At 42.4% G+C, this 25363-nt stretch overlaps 1 protein-coding gene across 2 annotated transcripts in view; it reads right to left on the minus strand.

Annotated features, from left to right (window-relative positions):
* Positions 1–369: 369 nt before the first annotated feature.
* Positions 370–25363, minus strand: part of LOC106609064 (insulin receptor substrate 2-B) — a 39865-nt gene continuing 14871 nt past the window's right edge. The window contains exon 2 of one of the 2 annotated variants that reach the window (XM_014207442.2): positions 370–4723. In XM_014207442.2, the coding sequence (XP_014062917.2) occupies positions 4719–4723 (5 nt within the window). In that variant the 3' untranslated portion in view covers positions 370–4718. The other variant, XM_014207441.2, reaches the window with a different exon arrangement.

Consider the following 25363-nt stretch of genomic DNA (forward strand, 5'->3'; position numbering starts at 1 on the left):
TGCATTCTGGGTATAGACCTTTTGAAGCAGTCACTGTGCATTGGCCAAAGAGTCAACTTATGACATGTAGTACACAACATACCCCTGGACAGGGGACTGTGTATACTGTACTTCAGTGGAGGCTGCTGAGGGGAGGATGGCACCTAGTAAATGGCTGGAATAGAGTCAGTTGAATGGTATCTACCACATGGAAACCATGTTTGATACCATTCCAGCCATCCTCAGCAGCCTTCACTGCTGTACTTGTACATCAACTCTGCCTCATGCTCCAGAAACAGTAGATAAACTCCAGCCCCACAGGCCATTCTGGCTCAGACAAGGCTTACTAATACGTACATACACAAAAATATAAATGAGGGACAGTTGTGGTAAGATGTACATGAACACTTTTATTGCAATAGCTCTATTGAAAGCAAAAAAGTTGGATAAATATAAACACTATGCTCCAAATTCCTCCGCTAGGACTTCACCCCCATCCCTCCTGAAGTGAAAAAGAAAAAAAAAAAGGTGCCTTGAGGCGCAATTAACATGAAAAAAAATACTATATTTAAATAATTTCTCTTTTTTTGTTAACACTTTTTTTTTTCTCGTAAGGACATACGTTGCAGAGAAATATAATGCACATATGAGGATTAACACCTCCACCGTATGAAGAACTGTCTGTTCCATAAAGCTAAATGACAATGCCATTAAATTCTGAACAAAAACACAGGTAGCAATGAAAATGACATCGTCACGGTTGCCATCAATCAACAGCATTCAAAATGGTTATTTTGTAATACTACACAGCAGCAAATAAAATCGGAAGTTACAAAACATTAGGCAGAGGTTCTTTTTTATTTTTCCTTTTTTTAATTTTTTTTTTACAAAACCGCTAAATGTCTACATCGTCATACTCTTGAAAACAAGTTTATCCCACTGTCTCCGTTTAGCTTAAAAATTATTTTAAACCCCGTCTTTAAGAGTCCAATCAAAAGTATCACCACAACACCCAGAAAACTATGGAGATTTAACTTCTGCTCTTTCTATAAAGTAGTTAAAAAAAAAAAAAAAAATGTTGCACATTTATGCAGTACCGTTTAGTTCCTCTGTAATATATTATGTAGTTATTATTAGATTTTCCCCATTATTTCCTAAAAGGGTTTGTTATTATTGTTAACTCAAAACGCTACGGCTCTGTTCCAACATCCACACTAGCATACTACTTAGTATGCACACTAGTAGCTAGTCGCACACTACTGAGAATGCGTGTCCAATACGTCGCTAGTAAGGAGTGTGGGACCCGACCATATTGGCCTATAATATATCATCAACAGAACAAAGTAGAATCATCATCCACCAAATAGTACAGAACAAGGCTGATATGAGTATCGATAATCAAGCCTGTTTTATTTAATTGATTAAGTAAGACTTCTTAAAAATCACAGAAAGTCTTGCCAAAATAAAGCTTTTGTATTATTCAAATCTAATAGCTCAAAGCCGAAAAGCGCTGCAGCGTAACCAAAACTAAATAAAATCACAGTACAGCCTTTAAAATGTGTTCCAACCACAGAATTAGAATGAGGATTCTAGTTCTATGGTTTCAGCCTTGGGTAGGTATAGTAACCGTTCCTTTTCCATAACATACAGTAACAGTAGGTTCTGTGCACTGCAACTGTACCATATAAGACATTGGTTGTACCAAATGGGATCTGACGGGCTGTTTTTTTTTTTTTGCTTGGGGGGGGTCAACCTTTTCCACAGTCCATTATTCTGCAACAACAAATATATCATCATCATCATCATCTTCATACTTTAGTTAACACGACGACAAGACGTACCATGATACTTTCGAGCCCTTCTAATCCCCCCTTCCTAACAAGCATCAAGCTCTTTTTTTCTTTTCACTGACATTTCGGTTCAGTCATCATCAAATGACTAAGGGATCTAGAAAAAGAGGGAAGGGAAAGAGGGGGAAGGGAGCGAGGGAATAAATCAGGTGAGCGAATAAAATTAACACTCCAGTCACGCAATCGATAGTGCCACTAACATCTTCTCCCTCGGCCGGCCCCCCCCCCCCATTCCTCCCACCTACACCCATAGAGTGGGTTAACTATATAAAAAGGCTGACAGAGATTGCACAGAAAAATACACAACAGTATTCTAGCAGAACTCACTGCTTCCAGCCTTTCAGAAGGGAGACAGGAGGGTACATTTTTTGGGGGGGATATATATATATATTTTTTAAAAAGGCATGGCACACGAGTCAAAATACTGAAATGAAAGAAAATGAAGAGGACAACCTACAGCGGTCTTTCAGTTAGGATGGTAACATGATCACTCCTCTTAGGTGGCGCACTGACACGTTTTTTTTCCCCCCTAACTTTTCTAAACGGATTCCAAGCAACATATTAGACAACGTATTTTTACCTTACTTGTACCTCATCTCTTGTATTTAACCCTTTGTTGTAGCTACACTTCCCAGCGCTAACCCTAAAGTAAAAAGTCGTCATAGCCTGAAAACCTCTCTGAACTGGTTCTTGTGGATCCCAGTTTAGGCCGAGAATAGACACTCACTCCCCTGCGCTCTCTCCCTCACTACGGCCAGCCTACATGCTTGGAAATGTGAGGGGTCTAACGTGCGTAACCAGGGAAGTTAGGGGCTGGCAGAGGTGTGTGTCCATGTTGCACCTTGGGGGGGGTGGGGGGGGGGGTAGAGTCAGGTTACTGGAACCCCTAACGTCACACCAGCCCCGTGTCACCCAGCACTTACTGATGGATTAGTGGAGTCACAGCAACAGGGGGCATCGCGTGTGTGGTGAGTCACTGTAGCCAGGGCCGTAACTACATGAGGACACAGCGGTCCGGACCTCTAATTTGTTTCTAATAAAAATAATCTATTATGGGTCAACATCTGAATATTGCTTTCAGCATTGATCAAAGCTCAGAACGCTTACGTTCTTGATCTGACTGTTTTAAATCACGCCGGCTTCTTTGCGAACGAGTTGGAATCAGGAACAGTGGTTTATTCGTTATGTTCGCCTGCGTCCCCTGGATTTGCCTCCCAGATTTTCCTTTTTAGCAGCACATTCACCACTCTCTCAAACGGCTAACTTTACCCTCTTGTGGCACAGGCCGAGGGCCAGCTAGAAGGATGAAGTAAGAAGCTAATGTTAAACGAAGCCTACCTCAACAGGAGCAAATAAATAGGTTAAGATCTCACAATAACTTTGCTTTACAGAGAGTAGGCTACTGAGACAGACAGTGATGTGGCAACTCAGTGTTAAGGTTGAGGCAGGCTGCAATGGAAGCAGAGAAGGAGTGGTTCCCAAACGTGGGTCTGGGCCCCCCTGAGAAAATCTGTACTAATCTTTTAAACAGGTTAAGGAACTTAAAATTTGTTTCAATATGAACGTCTCAACATGGCCATCTTCCCTATAGGCCTAGGCCGACATTACATTCAAATCGAAATGCAAACAATACAGTACACTAAAAAATACATACGTTTTCATTTATATTGGTAGCTGTTTACCCCTGGAGTTTATAGTTTACCCATTTTTTTTTTTTACTACCACATCACTGATATTAATACAGAATCATAATATTCTAATAATTCATGTGCATGTGATAATACGATCTGTGTCCTCCTTTGACGTCTGTTTGTGCAGAGCTTGATTAGTAATGCTATGTAATTTGAGAAGAGAGACATGTAAAAATGTGATTTTATGCAATTCATCATTACAACTGACTCAACAGTCGCTGATGCTATGGGTCAGTTTGAAATCATTCCTCCTATTTCCCCCCTTTCAGGGACATAACATTACAATTGTATAGCTAATATATGTTTGTAGATCGACTGAGGTGAATGAATGAACCTACAGCAGCCAAGGTGATAATGGCAGGGATCGTTTTAGCTCGTTTTTTCTGTTCTACAAATAGCTTTTTTTAAATTGTATAGAAATGCAGTAAATGAGCTTCAACGTCCTCCCCAAAAACCAGACCTCACAAAAACCTTTGTTACGGCCCTGACTGTAGCCTAAAGAGCACAGACAAGTGTGTAATATATATATATATATTATATCCATCCATGAGCCAGACCTGTGCTAATAAGGCCCTTAAGTGGAAATAAAGTACTTGCGTCTTTTATGGAAAATATTGGGACTATCGTTGAGTCCAGTACCATCTTCTGCTAATAGAAAAATACTAAATAAACCATGTTAGAATAACAAATGCACTATGTGGCTTTAAATACATGTAGCAGTTTCTCAGTGAGAAGATGAGTAAACTCTAAGATAAGAGTAATACTTAAGAGTAAACTCTACTGACCAGTCTCAACCCAGTCTAAGAGTTGTATTATTATTTGGCTATCATTATTTTTATTAACTTGCAGTGATACTGTGTTTGAGCGAAGCTCACTTTTTGCGCTGTAGATCAGAAATAAATGTTTTTATATCTAAAGTCCTTCAACGACGAGAGCAGACTCAAAACCAGCCACTGAGGAAACAAAAATCAGGGAGAAAAATTACTAAAATGCGAGCGCCTTCAGTCTTCATCTTCTGCCGTCTTCGTGATGTTGTGGTTCAAAGGGGGCGTGACCTTGTGGGCCAGCCTTGGGGTCGAGGTTGAAGGGTGGTGGCGGAGGGCCAGCCTTGGGGTCGAGGTCAAAGGGTGGTGGAGGGATTTAGTTAGAGGGGTGCACCACAGAAACCCTATCTCAGATCAGATCCCTCCATCCAGCTTCATTCTGTAGAGAGAGAGCGCATCAGTTAACTTCACCAAAACAGTTGGTAAAGAAGCATGTCCCTTCGTGGCCCACACACATTCTGGCAGTGGATTAGGATGAAGTCTCTGGCTGCGCATATCCCCTGTATCTAAAGCGTGTTTGTATATCCCCCTGTGTGCGTGCGTGCGTGCGTGTGTGCGCGCACGCGCGCATGTTAAGGCTGGCCCCAGTTGACCCTGAGCAGGGCTTTGATAGGGGCTTTGTCCTGTTATAACAATGGCTGCTGGGTCACAATACAGATGCTTTGAGAGAGGGCTTCAGCTGTGGAAGGGCTGGAGCGACAGGAATGCTGGCTAACGCTTTCTGTCTGTTGGGGGGGGAGAAAGGAGTGGGAGGAGATGGGGACACAGAAAGAGCGAGAGAGAGGAAGGGAAGGAGAGATGGGGAAACAGAGATAGAGAGAGAGATAAGAGGTGGACAAGAGGTCTTTAGGATCTTTTTATGGCAGTTTACTTAGACCATAACAATATGCTCAGGCTCCAACCACTGCTGGACACTACTGTGCAACAGCCTCAACTGACCCCCTTTGGCAATGAGTCAGAAACTCGTCGATACCATTTTTAAGTCGCTGCGTACAGTATGAAGGAAACAAGATGTTGTTTCGCAACTCAGTGCTAACTAGGATTAGAGTAATGACGAAGTCTACATGTTAGCTGTTCCCATTAGACTCCCAGTCATTGCGCAGTTGCTAACTAGTGTTAGCGTAAACGCTAGAGAGCATACTTCCTTTAAAATTGCAAGCAGACATAAAAATGGTATCCACGAGTTCCTGACTCTAGGGAAGTAGATAAAGAGCTTCATTGCCAAAATCCCAAACTACTAAATCTACTTACCTCAACTATGAATTTAATAATTATTTGTATTTAAGCCGGTTAAGAACAAATTCTTATTCACAATGACAGCCTACCAAAAAGCAAAATGGGGGCCTGGGATTACAAAATAAAAACTATATATAGGACAAAACACACATCACAACGAGAGACAACATTACTACATAGCAAGGCAGCAACACATGACAACACAGCATGGTAGCAGCACAAAACATGGTATAAACATTATTGGGCACAGACAACAACACAAAGGGCAAGGTAGAGACAACAATACATCACACAAAGCATCCACAACTGTCAGTAAGCGTGTCCATGATTGAGTCTTTGAATGGAGAGATAAAGCTGAGATAAAACTATCCAGTTTGAGTGTTTGTTGCAACTTGTTCCAGTCGCTAGCTGCAGCGAACTGAAAAGACGAATGACCCAGGGATGTGTGTGCTTTGGGGACCTTTAACAGAATGTGACTGGCAGAACGGGTGTCGTATGTGGAGGATGAGGGCTGCAGTAGATCTCTCAGATAGGGGGGAGTGAGGCCTAAGAGGGTTTTATAAATAAGCATCAACCAGTGGGTCTTGCGGCAGGTATACAGAGATGACCATTTTACAGAGGAGTATAGAGAGCAGTGATGTGTCCTATAAGGTGCATTGGTGGCAAATAACATCTAGCCACTTGAGAGCACCCTTAGCTGCCGATCTATAAATTAAGTCTCCGTAATCTAGCATGGGTAGGATGGTCATCTGAATCAGGGTTAGTTTGGCAACTGGGGTGAAAGAGGAGAGATTACAATAGAGGAAACCAAGTCTAGATTTAACTTTAGCCTGCAGCTTTGATATGTGCTGAGACAAGGACAGTGCACCGTCTAGCCATACTCCCAAGTACTTGTATGCAGTGACTACCTCAAGCTCTAAACCCTCAGAGGTAGTAATCACACCGGTGGGGAGAAGGGCATTCTTCTTACCAAGCATTTTAATGAGGGATATAAGTATTTGACCCCCTCTCAATCAAAGATTTCTGGCTCCCAGGTGTCTTTTATACAGGTAACGAGCTGAGATTAGGAGCACACTCTTAAAGGGAGTGCTCCTAATCTCAGTTTGTTACCTGTATAAAAGACACCTGGGAGCCAGAAATCTTTCTGATTGAGAGAGGGTCAAATACTTATTTCCCTCATTAAAATGCAAATCAATTTATAACATTTTTGACGTGTTTTTCTGGATTTTGTTGTTGTTGTGTCTCTCACTGTTCAAATAAATCTACCATTAAAATTATAGACTGATCATTTCTTTGTCAGTGGGCAAACGTACAAAATCAGTAAGGGATCAAATACTTTTCCCCCCTCACTGTATTTCTCATTTGCCTGAACGAGAGCCAGTAAGCCTGAGTGTGCTGAGCCTTTCACCAAATGCAATACTTGAGGTGGAGTAACTCTGCAAGATCACGGTCGAACCTGTTTTTAATTCTCATTCTTTTCATGGGGACATGTTAACAATACCATTGAAAATATTTTTTTAAAGTCCAAGCGTGCTCGACAGTGGGGATCAAGCGGATTCTATACCATTTTACAAAGGCCAGTTCATGAAGGAAGGCTTGCTCATTAAAACATTTCTTAGCAAGCATCTATGACAAATCCGGACAGGTCGTTTCAATGAGCAGCCATTACGAACGCAGGCTGTAAAACAGTGATCACTAAGGTCATTACAGAAAACACCAGACTGATACCTATCAGGATTATTTGTGAGGATAACGTCAAGGAGAGTAGCCATTTCTGGGTGTTTGGAGTCATACCTTGTGGGATTGGTAATAATCTGAAGAAGATTTAGGGAGTCCCATTGCTTTAGGACTTGGTCAGGTGGTTTAAGCATGTTCCCGTTTAGGTCACCAAGCAGGACAAATTCAGACTTAAGGGGCCAGGAGAGAGCTTAGGGCAGGTAGGGTACGGTGCTGATGGAGGACAACAACCCAGCAACAGTCAACAAAGAGCTATTTGAAAGGTTAAAGCTTAAAACCAGCAAATCAAATTGTTTGGGGAAAGATTTGGTGGAGACAACCGAGCACTGAAAGTGATCCTTCGTAAAAATAGCCCCTCCCCCACATTTGGAAGATCTGTCATGCCGAAAAAGGTTATAACCAGAAAGGTTAACATCAGTATTCAAAACACTCTTTCTTAACCACGTCTCAGTTATGACCAACACATCTGGATTGGAGCTGTGAACCCACACGTTCAATTGATCCATTTTAGGTAATAAGCTTCTTGTGTTAACGTGCAGAAAACCCAGGCTTCTACGAGAGCAGAAATCAGTGACGCAGATAGAGCACAAGTTAGAATTGGGGTTAGCAACAGTAGATGGGCCAGAGTGTACATGCACATTTCCAGAAATCATCAAGGCACGGCATAGGACAGGGAGAGCTCTGCAGTGCTGATTAATGACATCTGCATCAGATAGCGATAAGATCATATTGTACAGCAATTCCATCAGGTGACATGAATACAAAGCCGGCGAAAGGTGGTTAGAATAGGATGGGAGGCCAAAAGTCTGCGTAACCAAAATAGAGAGTCAGAGTCCCGAGTGTGGGAACAAACAGTCTGTCCCACAGTTGGGTAAAGAAAGTTTGCTGACTACAACGTATGCAGCGGTCATGAGGCAAATAGCAAAATGCACAAGAAATACATTTTATTTTTAACGACTTGGGGCTAGCCATCGTGAGTTCAGAGTCACTTGCCCCAACAGTGCGCGAGTACTGGAGGCGAGCAGAAGCTCGAGAGAGAGAGGGGCGAGTGTGGTGGGGGTACCCGTACCAGACATGGGGGAGACAGGCCAGGGCAGACGGTGAACAGGTCGCCAGGTGGAATCCAAGCAGCAGTGCAGCAGGCAACGGGAGTAGGCGTCACACCCACTTGGGAGAACCTGTTATTTCTGGAGGCAGATTTATTTTAGAAAATGCCAGTGAATGGTCTTTGAACAGCAGGAGAGGGATTCCTGCCACTTTCTGGGCGCAAAGGCCTCGACACCTTTTACTTCACACCTTAGTGCCAATTGAATTTGTATCTGGTTGGTCCTTGCAAGCCTGGGAGCCTTAACTCAGCATTCAGTCCCCATAAAATATATCATTGTAATGTACTTTATTTTTCTTCTTGGCTTTCAAAATAACATCAGACCAACCACTACTCACTTAATCAGTTCCAGGTTGGATGCTGTCCTCAGGTCTCTGTTGTTTGCTAGAATTGGGCCCAACGTGAACATCACACCATCATTTGAGACTAATATATGAGAAATCAGCGGACAAATTCAGGTAGGTCCATCCCCGTTTTCTTTCTGGTCAAGTCTGGGTTTGGTTCTGCGGTAAAAGGTAAACTGTCAATCAGCTTACAGGTTAAGTGTCCCTGATTAGTCAATAGCCAAGGATCTCCTGTATACCACCCCTACCTTGTCACAACACAACTGATTGGCTAAAATGCATTAAGAAGGAAAGAAATTCTGTTCCATCGAAATGCATTACAGGTGACTACCTCATGAAGCTGGTTGAGAGAATGCCAAGAGTGTGCAAAACTGTCATCAAGGCAAAGGGTGGCTACTTTGAAGAATCTCAAATATATTTTGATCGGTTTAACACTTTTATGGTTACTACATGATTCCATGTGTGTTATTTCATAGTTTTGATGTCTTCACTATTATTCGACAATGTAGAAAATAGTAAAAAGAAAAACCCTTGAATGAGTAGCTGTGTCCAAACTTTTAACTGGTACTGAGCGCACACACACACACCCTAATGTTAGCCCCGTCACTAAAGGTTCTCAGAAGGTCAAATGGCCACCAACGCTACTGTCCCAGGATAAGCAGAGAAGACCGACTGCTGGACTGAAAAGGAAGGAGAAAGAGTGCGAAAGAGGGAGCGAGATTGACCTGAGAAGACTGCTGACGCCGGAAAGAGGAGGAAGGGAAGGAATTAACCTAGCTGCATTGGAGACTAATTAATCCCACTTGAAAACCAATTAGATTACTCGGCTTCACCACCCTTCCTTCTCTTCCTCCCACTCCGTTTGCTCCTCTTTCTCCCCCTCTTCTTCCGACCATCTCTAGTTTAGGGACTTTGGGTCAGTTCCATCCAACGGGTCAAGTCCAATAGATAAATGCCATAATTAAATGGTGGGAGTCGAAATAGGCTTAGTGGTAATGCCATTCACCCATGTCAACACGGTCTCTCACACATTTGTATTATTTATTTCACCTTTACTTAACCAGGTAGGCTAGTTGAGAACAAGTTCTCATTTGCAACTGCGACCTGGCCAAGATAAAGCATAGCAATTCGACACATACAACAGAGTTACACATGGAATAAACAAAACATACAGTAGAACAAAAGAAAACTAAAAGTCTACATACAGTGAGTGCAAATGAGGTAAGTTAAGGCAATAAATAGGCCATGGTGGCAAAGTAATTACAATATAGCAATTAAACACTGGAATGGTAGATGTGCAGAAGATGAATGTGCAAGTAGAGATACTGGGGAGCAAAGGAGCAAGATAAATAAATACAGTATGGGGATGAGGTAGGTAGGTAGATAGATGGGCAATGTACAGGTGCAGTGATCTGTGAGCTGCTCTGACAGCTGGTGCTTAAAGCTAGTGAGGGAGATATGAGTCTCCAGCTTCAGAGATTTTTGCAGTTCGTTCCAGTCATTGGCAGCAGAGAACTGGAAGGAAAGACGACCAAAGGAGGAATTGGCTTTTGGGGTGACCAGTGAGATATACCTGCTGGAGCGCGTGCTACGAGTGGGTGTTGCTATGGTGACCAGTGAACTGAGATAAGGCGGGGCTTTACCTAGCAGAGACTTGTAGATAACCTGTAGCCAGTGGGATTGGCGACGAGTATGAAGCGAGGGCCAACCAACGAGAGCATACAGGTCGCAATGGTGGGTAGTGTATGGGGCTTTGGTGACAAAACGGATGGCATTGTGAGACTGCATCCAGTTTGCTGAGTAGAGTGCTGGAGGCTATTTTATAGATGACATCACCGAAGTCAAGGATCAGTAGGATGGTCAGTTTTACAAGGGTGTGTTTGGCAGCATGAGTGAAGGATGCTTTATTGCGATATAGGAAGCCGATTCTAGATGTCATTTTGGATTGGAGATGTTTGATGTGAGTCTGGAAGGAGAGTTTACAGTCTAACCAGACACCTAGGTATTTGTAGTTGTCCACGTATTCTAAGTCAGAGCCGTCCAGAGTAGTGATGCTGGACGGGCGAGCAGGTGCAGGAAGTGATCGATTGAATAGCATGCATTTAGTTTTACTTGCGTTTAAGAGCAGTTGGAGGCCACGGAAGGAGAGTTGTACGGCATTGAAGCTCGTCTGGAGGTTAACACCGTGTCCAAAGAGGGGCCAGTTTTGAGTTACATAGTACAGGTAAAAACAAACGTGTACTGTTATGTCTAGTCGGAGCGACCAGGCTGCCCATGTGGCCTCTCAACACTCAGTACCTTGCCTCCCCCTCATCTCCTCTGAAATGGGGAGTGTAATCCTTCCACTTGGCCTAAGGATCTCTGTGTGTGTGTGTGTGTGTGGCCTAAAAAGGTCCGTCAGTCCATCCCAGACACACCCATGACAAGTTGGTCATGGCCAAATGTCAGGTGATAGATAATGGGTGAGGGGTGGCGCACACACAAACTACAGTAAGAAAAACTTGAGTGATGCAACACACAAGAACGATTTAACGTAAATAACAATACTATATTCTACTGGCTGACAAGGAATAACCTTCCAAGCCAGACCATTATGTAGAGTTAGAACGGAATTCGGAATTATTTAAACTGACATCACAATTCTGTAATGGAACCCATAGAGGAACTGTGTCTCTCCCGGAAACAGAACATAACAGTAACTATCCCATTGTCACCTTTAGATCTGGGGTTTAGTTTATTAGGATCCCCATTAGCTATTACACGTGGAGCAGCTACTCTTCCTGGGGTCCACATAAAACGTACAAATACAAAGTACAGAACAGTTAAACAAGAAAAACAAGATATTACATTAAAATTCAAAATAAAAAAAAAGAGGGCTGAGGTCTTGAAAGGGTAGAGGTGCTAAGGGGTAGGGATGGGCATAGGGCCTCCCGAGTGGCGCAGCGGTCCAAGACACGGCATCGCAGTGCTAGATGAGTTACTACAGATCCGGGTTCGAACCCGGGCTGTGTTGCAGCCAGCCGCGACCGGGAGACACATGAGGCGGCGCACAATTGGCCCAGCGTCATCCGGATTAGGGGAGGGTTTGGCCAGCTGGGATGTACTTGTCCCATCGCATTCTAGCAACTCCTTGTGGTGGCCGGGTCGATGCACGCTGACTTTGGTCGCCAGCTGTACGGTGTTTCCTCTGACACATTGGTGCGTCTGGCTTCCAGGTTAAGTGAGCAGTGTGGCTTGGCAGGGTCGTGTTTCGGAGGACGCATGGTTCTCGACCGTCGACTCTCCCGAGTTTGTACGGGAGTTGCAGCGATGGGACAAGACTAACTACCAGTTGGATATCACGAAATTGAGGAGAAAAAAGGGGTAAAAAGCACGAGTAATCGAGTACTCAAACGGATGTCAAAACTAACACGTAAAAAAAAAAATACTGTAGAACTATTTGGTGGAATGCGCTTTATGGCTGCCTGAAAGGGCAAGTCCAATTTGGTCCCGAAAACAACTGACATTTTGTCTTGAAGACATTGTTCATTTGCTTTGACTTTAGTGTTCCATTTGTACATGTGCATTTGCGGAGCAAAACAAAAAAAATGTATAAAGCCAAGCGTCACAGTTTTTTTCCCTTAATTCCAATTCTCCTCCATGTCTCACTCAATTGTGTTCTGACAACTCCCTCTACACATGTGCCGAGTGCGCACACAAGCTCCCGTTAGGCCTACAGAAATATATGCCTATAAAAATGTTTCTAACTGATGGGATACAATAGCAAAATTTCTTGCCAAATGACTAGTTTTATCACCAATTCAAAATGGACTGGCTGATTGAAATGGGGAAATGTGTGTGTTCCAACAACGAGCTGCAGTTTTGTAATAATTGCGTCCGTCTATTTTCCGCTAAAGCTACTTTGAACTGCTAGTGCCATTTAGAATTGGTTAGCCTAGGCCAGCGCTATTCAACTGGTGGCCCGCGGGCCAGATCGAGCCCATTTATGAATTTAGAATGGCCCTTCGATAAATTCTCAACCGCAAAAATCCGATGTTTAGTGCCAAAAGGAGATCCTGTAGTCCCGCCCATTAAGTACTGCTAATCAATATCACCCAACATACCAGTTACAGCCAATCACAGCTTTTAACAGGGGTAGGGTCTGTTTGCCCAACTATTGGCTTTTCCGCCACAAATGATATCACTACACTGCCTGATACACTCGGCCTCCCGAGTGGCGCAGCTGTCTAAGGCACTGCATCTCAGTGCATGAGGTGTCACTGCAGTCCCTGGTTCGATTCCAGGCTGTATCACAACAGGCCGTGATTGGGAATCCCATAGGGCGGCGCACAATTGGCTACATCGTCCGGGTTTGGCCGGTGTAGGCCGTCATTGTAAATAAGGATTTGTTCTTAACCTCTTACGCTACTTAAGGATAGGGGGCAGTATTGACAATTTCGGAAAAAATATGTGCCCATATTAAACTGCCTCCTACTCAAACTCAGAAGCTAGGATATGCATATTATTAGTAGATTTTGATAGAAAACACTGAAGTTTCAAAAACCGTTTGAATGGTGTCTTGAGTATAACAGAACTCATGTGACAAGCAAAAACCTGGAGAGAAATCCTACCAGGAAGAGGAAATCTGGATGCATGGGCTCTCTTCAAGTCGTTTCCTATTGAATACACAGTGACGTAGTCATAATTGTGCACTTCCTACGGCTTCCACTAGATGTCAACAGTCTTTACAAAGTTGTTTGAAGCGTCTACGATGAACAGAGACCGAATGAGAAGAAGGGGAACTTGTTGAGGCAGGGAATGACATCATTTCTTGGCGCACGTTCATGAGGATGGATCCTCCCGTTCCAAAACCTTTTTCAAGACACAGGAACCGTCCGGTTGAAATATTACTGAATCTTCACGTTCTGAAGGCCCTAAAGATTGATGTTTTACAACGTTTGAACGAACATAAATACAACTTTTTTTATTTGAGTTATTTGGACATAAATTATGGACTTTATCGAACAAAACAACATTTGTTGTGGACCGGGGATTCCTGGAAGTGCCTTCTGATGAAGATCAAAGGTAAGGGAATATTTCTAATGCAAATTATGATTTTAGATGACTCCAAGATGGCGGCTATCTGTATAGCCTAGTGTATTTTTCTGAGCTCAGTACTCAGATTATTGCAGAGTGCTTTCCTCGTGAAGCTTTTTTGAAATCTTTCATAGCGTTTGCATAAAGGAGATGTTCATCTATAATTCTTTGAATAACAGTTTAATTTTGTATCAACGTTTATGACAAGTATTTTTGTAAATTGTGGCCCTGATTCACCGGCAGTATTTGAGGGAAAATATTTTCTGAACGTCACGCGCAGATGTAAAATGCTATTATTAAATATAAATATGAACTTTATCGAACAACAAATGCATGTATTGTGTAACATGATGTCCTAGGAGTGTCATCTGGTGAAGATCGTCAAAGGTTAGTGCTGCATTTAACTGTGTTTTGGGTATTTGTGATGCATGCTAGTTGCTTGGAAAATGGCTGTGTGGTTATTTTTGTCGATGTACTCTCCTAACAGAATCTACTGTTTTGCTTTCGCTGTAAAGCCTTTTTGAAATCGGACAACGTGGTTCGATTCAGGAGAAGTGCATCTATAAAATGGTGTAAAATAGTCCTATGTTTGAGAAATAGAAATTATTAGATTTGGTTTTGAATATGGCGCTCTGATTTTTCACTGGCTAATGGGATCCGAGCGGCAAGAGGTTTTAACTGACTTGCCTTGTTAAACAAAGGTTACATTTATAAAAATACAAAATAAATATATAATAATAACCACAGTGTGCTTCTAGGGTACTAATCAGGATACTAGATTTCCCTTGGTAAAAAAGAAAACAAAGCACACAAAAATAACTATTGTCCTTTAAAGCCTACTTTTTAAAAATATTGTGTGATATATCTTGCAAAATAAACAAAATGTGACTCTGGGCAACAACATAAGGCAGTTTTTTTCCCAACATTAGGACTGTTTTCCTCAAGAAATTCAGTCCACTTCATGATTTGTTTCCTTTGCTTCCTTTTCTTCCTAGTATTGCAATACTGGTATCGTGACAACACCATCCTAGAAAGTACACACACACACACACACAGGAAAATGTGGCGCCGGACATCTGACCAGCAGCACATTAATTTACCTGTAAATTTGAGAAATTTACCGGACCCATATGCAGTGGGTGCGCAACCTGATTAGTGTGTCCGGCAACAGTGCTCAGAATGACAGAAATCACATTTCAATAATGGTAATTCAAATGAACAGAATATGCATGTTAAATTTCACATCAAATTTGATTTGTCACATTTGTCGAATACAACAGGTGTAGAGCTTACCGTGAAATGCTTACTTACAAGCCAAAAACTATTTATTGAAGTGCATTGTTGGAGAAGAATTTTTTTTACTAAATAAGGTAACAATTAAAAGTAACAATAAAATTACATAACAGTAACGAGGCTATAAATAGGGGGTACCGGTACAGAGTCAATGTGCGTGGGTACAGGTTAGTCGAGGTAGTTTGTACATTGGGTTGGGGTAAAATGACTATGCATAGATAATAAACAGCGAGTAGCAGCAGTGTAAAAACAAAGGGGGGGGGGGTCAACGTAAATAGTCCGGGTGGGATCATTTGAGGTGGAGGGTCTGTCATGGTCTGGGGCGGTGTGTCACAGCATCATCGGACTGAGCTTGTCGTCATTGCAGGCAATCTCAACGCTGTGCGTTACAGGGAAGACATCCTCCTCCCTCATGTGGTACCCTTCCTGCAGGCTCATCCTGACATGACCCTCCAGCATGACAATGCCACCAGCCATACTGCTCGTTCTGTGCGTGATTTCCTGCAAGACAGGAATGTCAGTGTTCTGCCATGGCCAGCAAAAAGCCCGGATCTCAATCCCATTGAGCATGTCTGGGACCTGTTGGATCGGAGGGTGAGGGCTAGGGCCATTCCCCCCAGAAATGTCCGGGAACTTGCAGGTGCCTTGGTGGAAGAGTGGGGTAACATCTCACAGCAAGAACAGCCAAATCGGGTGCAGTCCATGAGGAGGAGATCCACTGCAGTACTGACTGTTACTTTTGACCCCCCATTTGTTCAGGGACACATTATTCAATTTATGTTAGTCACATGTTTGTGGAACTTGTTCAGTTTGTGTCTCAGTTGATATATCTTGTTATGTTCATAGAAATATTTACATGTTAAGTTTGCTGAATTAAACGCAGTTGACAGGGCGAGGACGTTTCTTATTTTGCTGAGTTTAGGTCCTGGATGGGAGGAAGCTTGGCCCCAGTGATTCATTAGCCCGTATGCACTACCCTCTTTAGCGCCTTACAGTCGGATGCCGAGCAGTTGCCATACCAGGCGGTGATGCAACCGGTCAGGATGCTCTCGATAGCGCAGCTGTAGAACGTTTTGATGCTCTGGGGACCCATGCTAAATATTTTCAGTCTCCCGAGGGGAAAAAGGTGTTGTCGTGCCCTCTTCACGACTGTCTTGGTGTATTTGGACCATGATAGCTTGTTGGTGATGTGAACACCAAGGAACTTAAACTCTCGACACACTCCACTACAGCCCCATCGATGTTAATGGGGGCCTGTTCGGCCCTCCTTTTCCTGTAGTTTATGATCAGCTCCTTTGTCTTGCTCACATTGAGGGAGAGGTTGTTGTCCTGGCACCACACGGCCAGGTCTCGGACCTCCTCCCTATAGGCTGTCTCGTCGTTGATCAGGCCTACCACTGTTGTGTCGTCAGCAAACTTAATGAAGGTGTTGGAGTCATGCTTGGTCACGCAGTTGTTGGTGAACAGAAAGTACAGCAGGGGACTAAGCATGCACCCGAGGGGCCCCCGTGTTGAGGATCAGCATGGCAGATGTGTTGTTGCCTACCCATGCCACCTGGGGACAGTCCGTCAGGAAGTCCAGGATCCAGTTGCAGAGGGAGGTGTTTAGTTCCAAGGTCCTTAGCTTAGTGGGCACTATGGTGTTGAACGCTGAGCTGTAGTCAATGAACAGCATTCTCACATAGGTGTTCCTTTTGTCCACGTGGGAAAGGGCAGTGTGGAATGCCATTGAGATTGCATACTCTGTTACAAGACAAGAGACCGCAAATTCACTAGCCTACGTCAATCTACTATCCACCATAGTAGAAAGGTTAATTTTCCTCATCTATGGCCATAACATTGGCTCAAATTACATCCATTAGACTTGATTAATTATAGCTAAATCAATTAATGTATTAAATGAATAGTTAAGTTCCAAAACAACAAAAACACTAATTTCTGAAGCTTATACTTTGTATTTTACACAGCATACTATGATTCCCAGAGTGCATTTCAACTCCCAGGGTGCAATGCTTCACCCAGGGCTGCCAGCTGGCTACTGCTAACAAGTCCATACAAACAAAGTAACTTTAGTTGAAATATATTGCTGTTATTTCTAAGTTAGGAGTACATTTCACATTGCAACCTGAAAGTAATGTCATTGTCACTCAAAAATCATTTGAATTTAGTTGCTAGTAGAATAACGTTATAATGCAAATCTGTGTAAATTAGTTTTTAAATATAATTTTGTAACTATACCTCCCTTGCACTACACTGTTTTGGAACACCTTTTTCATAGTTGTTTTGGTGGGCTGGCCCTCATCTGCTCTGTAAGCAAAGCACTCCCATAGTTCGCTTCTGGAGCCAGTTTTGAGTTTTGTGGAGGCATGATGTTTTTGTTAGAAGAAGCCATGCTGTCAGAATTCTCTACCCTCCTGCTTTCTTCTCAAAAGTGGCTTGCTTTGTGTGAACTGCATGCGCAAGTAGCCTGGCTCGCTTTCTAGTGCCCCCTTGAGGAGATTCAGACAAATTACTAGACATCCTCTGTACGACGTGAGACAAATTTGACAGAAGTACCAAAAGTAACAAATTCCAGTAAAGAACTGTTTCATGTTCTAGTATCAAAAAAGACCTGAAGTTCCAGTATACCGTGCAGCAATACTAGGGACACTGAACAATTAAATTATAGTGAACAAATAGGTGCGCAGTGAGCACACTACGAGCTTAAGAACAGCATTAGCCAACTTCTACTGTCCTATGGTCATACAAACAGCACTAAGCTTTGGCGTTGAAGGGGATTTTTACACTCAAGGCACATGATTATTCAACCAAATTTGTATTAGTCACCTCACATCCTCCTAAGTGGACAGGAGGGAACGTTTACTCTCCAGCAAGGCCTATTAGTCAGTCATTTAACGTCCCAGAGAAAACAATTAGCACAGCAAGGGCTAAATGTTGGCCAAAAGACGGCAATTACAGCTGATAAATGAAAAGCCTGCCAAATTGACCGGCCTAATATTTTAGTAAAATAACGCTTTTTAATGAATTGATTGAAATAGCAGTCATTATAAATACTTTTGACAGTCATGTTAATCAGTATATTAGGTTCATTTGCATAATTTTGTGGAATTAAATTGCCGTCTGTATTTATGTTAGTTACTGGATAAATAACCATTATCACACACGCACAGCATCCTGGTTTCTGCTGGAGTAAAACATGTGTTTTTATAAGCCCATTCATTGCGCAACAATTCTAAAATGTTAACAGTTTTGGTGCATGTTTAAAAACTATTTATTTTATATCTCGACTGATAATTGAAGCACGCCTCCCATTCACCAGTCAAGTGCAAGCAACAGTAGGCTATCAGCGTAACATCTTTACAATGTGAGCCAGTATGCATTTTTAAAACGTACTTAATTGTTTGAAACCTGAATGTTTTACTTCATATTATGAGGCATGTCTTACCTTGCTTCAAAGTTGCCTACAGGCAAAATCTGACATTAGAAACGTGGAGGCAATTATTTTTCAATTCAATTTCTCCTGCAATTTCTACCGATCTGTGTGCCTGTTACGATTGCCATATGCTCATTTTCGTGGAACAGTTTCATCTCAATAATAAAGTTTGTTTTCAAAATCACTGTCACGTATTTATAAAATTCTGAATTCAAATGATAAAAATCTAAAAGTTTAAATTAAACTAACGCGAGAGCACCAGCCTCTGCCATATGGACACATTGATGACACACGTGATCTATTGGCGGCTAAAGAAATGAGTGCATGGAACTACAGATAGCCTATGGGCCAATGCAGCAGTAGGCCTATAACTTTTGTCAGCTAAGTAAAAATACATAAAACCGACAATAAAGTAAAAAAATGATAAGATCCAGTTCTTTCAAATCGCATTCATCTCTATACTGAGCCCGTTTACCTCCCTTTCTATCGGTCTTGAGCTATCGCTAGTTAAGTGCAACATTGTTTCAAATCAACTGGGTCTGGCCTGAAGCTTTCCACTAGCGAACTTGCAACATTGTATCAACTAGCCTATTCTGGGCTATCAGACAACTGTTTTGGCCCAAAGGAAAATAGTAGTTCTCTTTCACACAGAGGCTTGGTGATTATCAGGACAAAAATTGTTTGAAAGATTTTTCAAAATAGACCTATTGTAAGGAACTATTATCATTCGTAACGGATGTACAAAAAATAAAAATAAAAAATAAAAAACTTTGACTGGCTATGTGATGTGAAGAAAGAAAATGACTGAGAAGCTCAGCTTATTAGTTGTGGTGAGTTAAGAATCAGAAATCCCAAAATGGGCACTTTCCTATATTTGCCCACAGAAGGCCAGGTACTTCTATGCATGCTCAGTCATGCGTGCACGCTCTGTTAACATAAACAGGACAGAGAAACCAGACACTTGCTCATACGGAGCACTCAAAAAAAGCTACATTTTTGTTTCCTCACAAGTGTAGCAGGTTGTGAGCCGTAAATAATACATGCAGTGAAATAACGTAATGGTGATTAATAACACTTCGACACGTACGAACACACTGGTGTGATCATTCTACAGCGATCCCTGTAGCGTGTGCTCAAACCGGTGTGTTTAGAACGTCCCGTTACGATTGACACAACAGTCAGCGTTAGACCTGGCCACATTTTGCAACACATTCTTAACAAAGCTGTCCTCAATGTGAGCAGTTTATTTTTGGATGCAATGTTAACCTGTTGGGGGTAGGGGGTGGTATTTACACGGCCGGATAAAAAAACGTACCCGATTTAATCTGGTTACTACTCCTGCCCAGGAACTAGAATATGCATATAATTATTGGCTTTGGATAGAAAACACCCTAAAGTTTCTAAAACTGTTAGAATGGTGTCTGTGAGTATAACAGAACTCATATGGCAGGCAAAAACCTGAGAAGATTCCTTACAGGAAGTGCCCTCTCTGACCATTCCTTGAGCTTCTTGACTCTATATAATGAAGACTGAGGAACTTTGCTGTAAATGTGACACTTCCTACGGCTCCCACGGCTCCCATAGGCTCTCAGAAGGAGGGAAAAAGCTGAATGATGTAATTCCAGCCCCAGGCTGAAACACATTAGCGCTTTTGGTAAGTGCTCTATCAGAGGACAATGGGCTTAGGCGCGTGCACGAGTCGACCCCATGTTTTTATTTTCTATCGTCTTTGAACCTAAACAGAGATTCCCGGTCGGAATATTATCGCTTTTTTTAACGAGAAAAATTGCATAAAAATTGATTTTAAACAGAGGTTGACATGCTTCGAAGTACGGTAATGGAATATTTAGAAATTTGTCACGAAATGCGTCGTGCTCGTCACCCTTCTTTACCATTCGGATAGTGTCTTGAACGCACGAACAAAACGCAGCTATTTGGATATAACTATGGATTATTTGGGACCAAACCAACACTTGTTATTGAAGTAGAAGTCCTGGGAGTGCATTCTGACGAAGAACACCAAAGGTAATAACATTTTTCTTATAGTAAATCTGACTTTGGTGAGTGCTAAACTTGCTGGGTGTCTAAATAGCTAGCCCTGTGATGCCGGGCTATCTACTCTGAATATTGCAAAATGTGCTTTCGCCGAAAAGCTATTTTAAAATCGGACATATCGAGTGCATAGAGGAGTTCTGTATCTATAATTCTTAAAATAATTATGTTTTTTTGTGAACGTTTATCGTGAGTAATTTAGTAAATTCACCGGAAGTATGCTAGTTCTGAACGTCACATGCTAATGTAAAAAGCTGGTTTTTGATATAAATATGAACTTGATTGAACAAAACATGCATGTATTGTATAACATAATGTCCTAGGGTTGTCATCTGATGAAGATCAAAGGTTAGTGCTGCATTTAGCTGTGATTTGGGTTTATGTGACATTATATGCTAGCTTGAAAAATGGGTGCCTGATTATTTCTGGCTGGGTACTCTGCTGACAATCTAATGTTTTGCTTTCGCTGTAAAGCCTTTTTGAAATCGGACAGTGTGGTTAGATTAACGAGAGTCTTGACTTTAAAATGGTGTAAAATAGTCATATGTTTGAGAAATTCAAGTAATAGCATTTCTAAGGTATTTGAATAACGCGCCACAGGATTCCACTGGCTGTTACGTAGGTGGGACGATTTCGTCCCGCCGACCCTAGAGAGGTTAAGACATCCGTAGAAGTAGCGACAGCATAACAATTCTCATCCAAACCGGAAGATGTAGGCTACATTGGTCTTAACTCAGCTGACAAACCATAATATGAATTAGAAATTACTATTTACAATTCATCACATCACGGGTGACCTCACAAGTGATAGAAATGATTTAGTAAAACACTTTCTAGAAAATCGAAAGTAATCCGACGATAGGTAGTTTGTGCAAGCAGCCATGTTTGTTTTTTTCGCATCAACCAAAGATAAACAGTTACAAGGAGTTGGGTCTGTTAGCAGTATGCATATTGAAGGGGGTGTGTCGTCTACCATCATTCACTTCCGGAAGTTTACCCGAAAGATGAGTGAACCATCCCTTCACCTCGTTTTGTTATAATATCTTTGGTCTGAGACGTTTAAGTGACAACCAGAATGCATTGTATGACGTCAACAAACATGGCACCGCAAAACTGGCAATTAGCTTAGCATTAGCTCATCATAAATCAGTAAAAAAAAATAAAACAATTCAAGAAATGTTAGGCAGAAACTGTAATGATAACGTAAAAAGACACTGATAGGAATGAAAATTATTAGTAGTGGCGAAGGCAATGTGGGGGCCACCTGGGGAAATGTGCCAGGGAGGAAAAAGTTTGCGCCTGGGCTGCTCAGTAATGCCTCAAAAAATGTCCGCAACAGTAAAATGGGCTACTTCTATTAACTAGGCACACCAATTCAAAACTGATGTTCAAAAATAGAACTTCAACATCTCCTTCACAGAGTTCATCAGGCTGTTTGTGGCCTGTAAAATGTTGTTCCACTCTTCAATGGCTGTGCAAAGTTCCTGGATATTGGCGTGAATTGGAACGCACTGTTGTACACGTCGATCCAGAACATCCCAAATGGGCTCAATGGGTGGCATGTCTGGTGAGTATGCAGGCCATGGAAGAACTGGGACATTTTTCAGCTTCCTGGAATTGTGTACAGATCCTTGCGACATGGAGCCGTGCATTAGCATGCTGAAACATGAGGTGATGGATGAACGGGCACCACAATGGGCCTCAGGATCTTATCACGGCATCTGTGCATTCAAAATTACCATTGATAAAAATGCAATTGTGATTGTTGTCCATAGCTTATGCCTGCCCATACCATAACCCCACCACGTGGCATTCTGTTCACAACGTTGACATCAGCAAACCGCTCGCCCACACAACGCCATACACGTGGTATGCGGTCCAGGTTGGATGCACTGCCAAATGATCTAAAAACGACATTGGAGGTGGCTTATGGTAGAGAAATTGACAATCAATTCTCTGGCAACAGCTCCGGTTGGACATTCCGACAGTCAGCATGCCAATTGCACGCTCCCTCAAAACATCTGTGGCATTGTGTTGTGTGACAAAACTGCACATTTTAGAGTGTCCTTTTATTGTCCCCAGCACAAGGTCCACCTGTGTAATTATGCCGTTTAATCATTGTCTTGATATGCCACACCTGTCAAGTGGATGGATTATCTTGACAAAGCAAAAATGCTCACTAACAGGGATGTACAGAAATTTGTTCACAAAATCTGAGAGAAATTAGCTTTTTGTGCATAACATTTCTTGGATCTTTTATTTCAGCTCAACAAACATGGGACCAAAACTTCACATGTTGCGTTTATATTTTTGTCAGGGTAATTTGAAATTGACAAGTTGAAACATGGCCTATAGATAATTAGCAGGCAGCATGCCTTGGTCTGAGGCCAGCGTGGGTTGCACAGCTATTTTCACCTTCCAACAGGACAACGACACTTACCACACAGCCAAGACAACGCAGGAGTGGCTTCAGGACAAGTCTCTGAATGTCCTTGAGTGGCCCAGCCAGTGCCCAGACTTTAACCCGATCAAACATCTCTGGAGAGACATGAAAAATAGCTGTGCAGCGACAGTCCTCATTCAACCTAACAGAGCTTTAGAGGATCTGCAGAGAAGAACGGGTGAAACTCCCCAAATACAGCTGTGCCAAACTTGTAGCGTCATACCCAAGAAGACTCGAGGATGTAATCGCTGCCAAAAGGTTCTTCAACAAAAGTACTGAGTAAAGGGTCTGAATACTTACGTAAATGTGATATTTCAGTTTGCAAAAATAAACGTATTTTGCTTTGTCATTATGGTATTTGTGTGTAGATTGAGGGTGATAATTATTTTTTTTTTTAAATAAACATTTAACCCATTTAAGATTAAAGCTGTAAATTAACAAAACGTGGAAAAAGTCAAGGGGTCTGAATACTTTCCGGATGCACTGTAAATCAGCGGAGGATGCTGCAGGGAGGACGGCTCATAATGGCTGGAACGGCACAAATGGAACGGCATCAAACGTATAGAAACCATGTGTTTCATACCAATCTACTCATTACCACAAGGCCATCCTCCCCAATTAAGGTGCCACCAACCTCCTGTGATATACTACATACATAAGGATCTGCATGTCATTGTGTCAGTAAGGGGAAAACGCTGCATGAAACCTTCTTCACTCTTCAGTAAACATAGTTAAAGATTACATTGAATCCTACCTTTGGAAGCACATCTCATGAGTAGCAGACCCTTTTCCTTTCTTCCTATGCCAATCAAATTTGCCTAAACCTACTGTCAAGCTACCAGGTTGTTAGCTAGCGAGGTAACATGACTGAACAACGTTGTTTGTTATGAAACCAATAACTAGTGACACGGGATTAGTTTAAAATGGCCCGTGACATGGTTTGTGAAATTATATAAAATGTGTGCAAAAGCCGATAAAGAAAAAAAGAAAAAGGCACGTCCGGTAATATTTCGTTTAACAGTTTCGGCTAGAGTTGTTCTCTTTGCTGTTAAGCTGCAAGCGTGCCTGTCGTGTTTTCACTCTCTGACATTGAGGCTGCACAAAAACTATTATTGAAATGAAACTACCACGAAAATGAACATATGAACATTACAACTGACACGCAGATCAGTAGAAATTGTATGATAATTTGTATACTTCCCCAAACTTGAAACTCAAAAGCTGCCGATGAAGTCTTTATAAAATAATTGCCTCCACCTTCCTATTGTCGGATTTTCAAGCAAGGTAAGACATGCCTCATATGTAGTAAAATATTCAGGTTTCAAACAATTAAGTATGTTTTCAAAATGCATACCGCCTCCAGCTCACATTGTAAAATGGTCGGTGATGCGCCGATAAACTACATTAGGCAGGTTCTCTCCTCCCGGTCAATTTGGCTGGCAACAAATTGATTTATTGGCTTTTCTTTTTTGGGGGGGGCGGGGCAAAAGCTGGCAATATGCAGTTAATGGAAACCCTGGTCTTGAGTTTAATTTATTCAGACCCTTTACTCAGTACTTTGTTGAAGGACCTTCGGCAGCGATTATAGCCTTGAGTCTTCGTGGGTATTATGCCACAAGCTTGGCACACCTGTATTTGGAGAGTTTCTCCCATTCTTCTCTGAAGATCGTCTCAAGCTCTCTCAGGTTGGATGGGGAGCGTTGCTACTATTTTCACGTCTCTTCAGAGATGTCCGGGCACTGGCTGGGCCACTCAAGGACATTGAGACTTGTCTCGAAGGCACTCCTGCGTTGTCTTGGCTGTGTGCTTAGGGTCGTTGTCCTGTTGGAAGGTTGAACCTTCCAGTCTGAAGTCCTGAGCGCTCTGGAGCAGGTTTTCATCAAGGATCTCTGTACTTTGCTACGTTCATATTTGTCTCGATCCGGACGAGTCTCCCAGTCCCTGCCGCTGAAAAATATCCCCACAGCACGATGCTGCCACCCCCATGCTTCACCGTAGGGATGGTGCCTGTTTTCCTCCAGATGTGACGTTTGGCATTCAGGTCAAAGAGTTCAATCTTGGTATCATCAGACAAGAGAATCTTGTTCATCATTATCTTTCGGCGCCTTTTGGCAAACTCCAAGCGGGCTGTCATGTGCCTTTTACTGAGGAGTGGCCTCCGTCTGGGCACTCTACCATAAAGGCCTGATTGGTGGAGTGCCTCAGAGATGGTTGTCCTTCTGGAAGGTTCTCCCATCTCCACAGAGGAACTCTGGAGCTCTGTCAGTGAACATCAGGTTCTTGGTGACCGTCCTCACCAG

The sequence above is a fragment of the Salmo salar genome, chromosome ssa07, assembly GCF_905237065.1.
Source record: "Salmo salar chromosome ssa07, Ssal_v3.1, whole genome shotgun sequence".
NCBI lineage: Eukaryota > Metazoa > Chordata > Actinopteri > Salmoniformes > Salmonidae > Salmo > Salmo salar.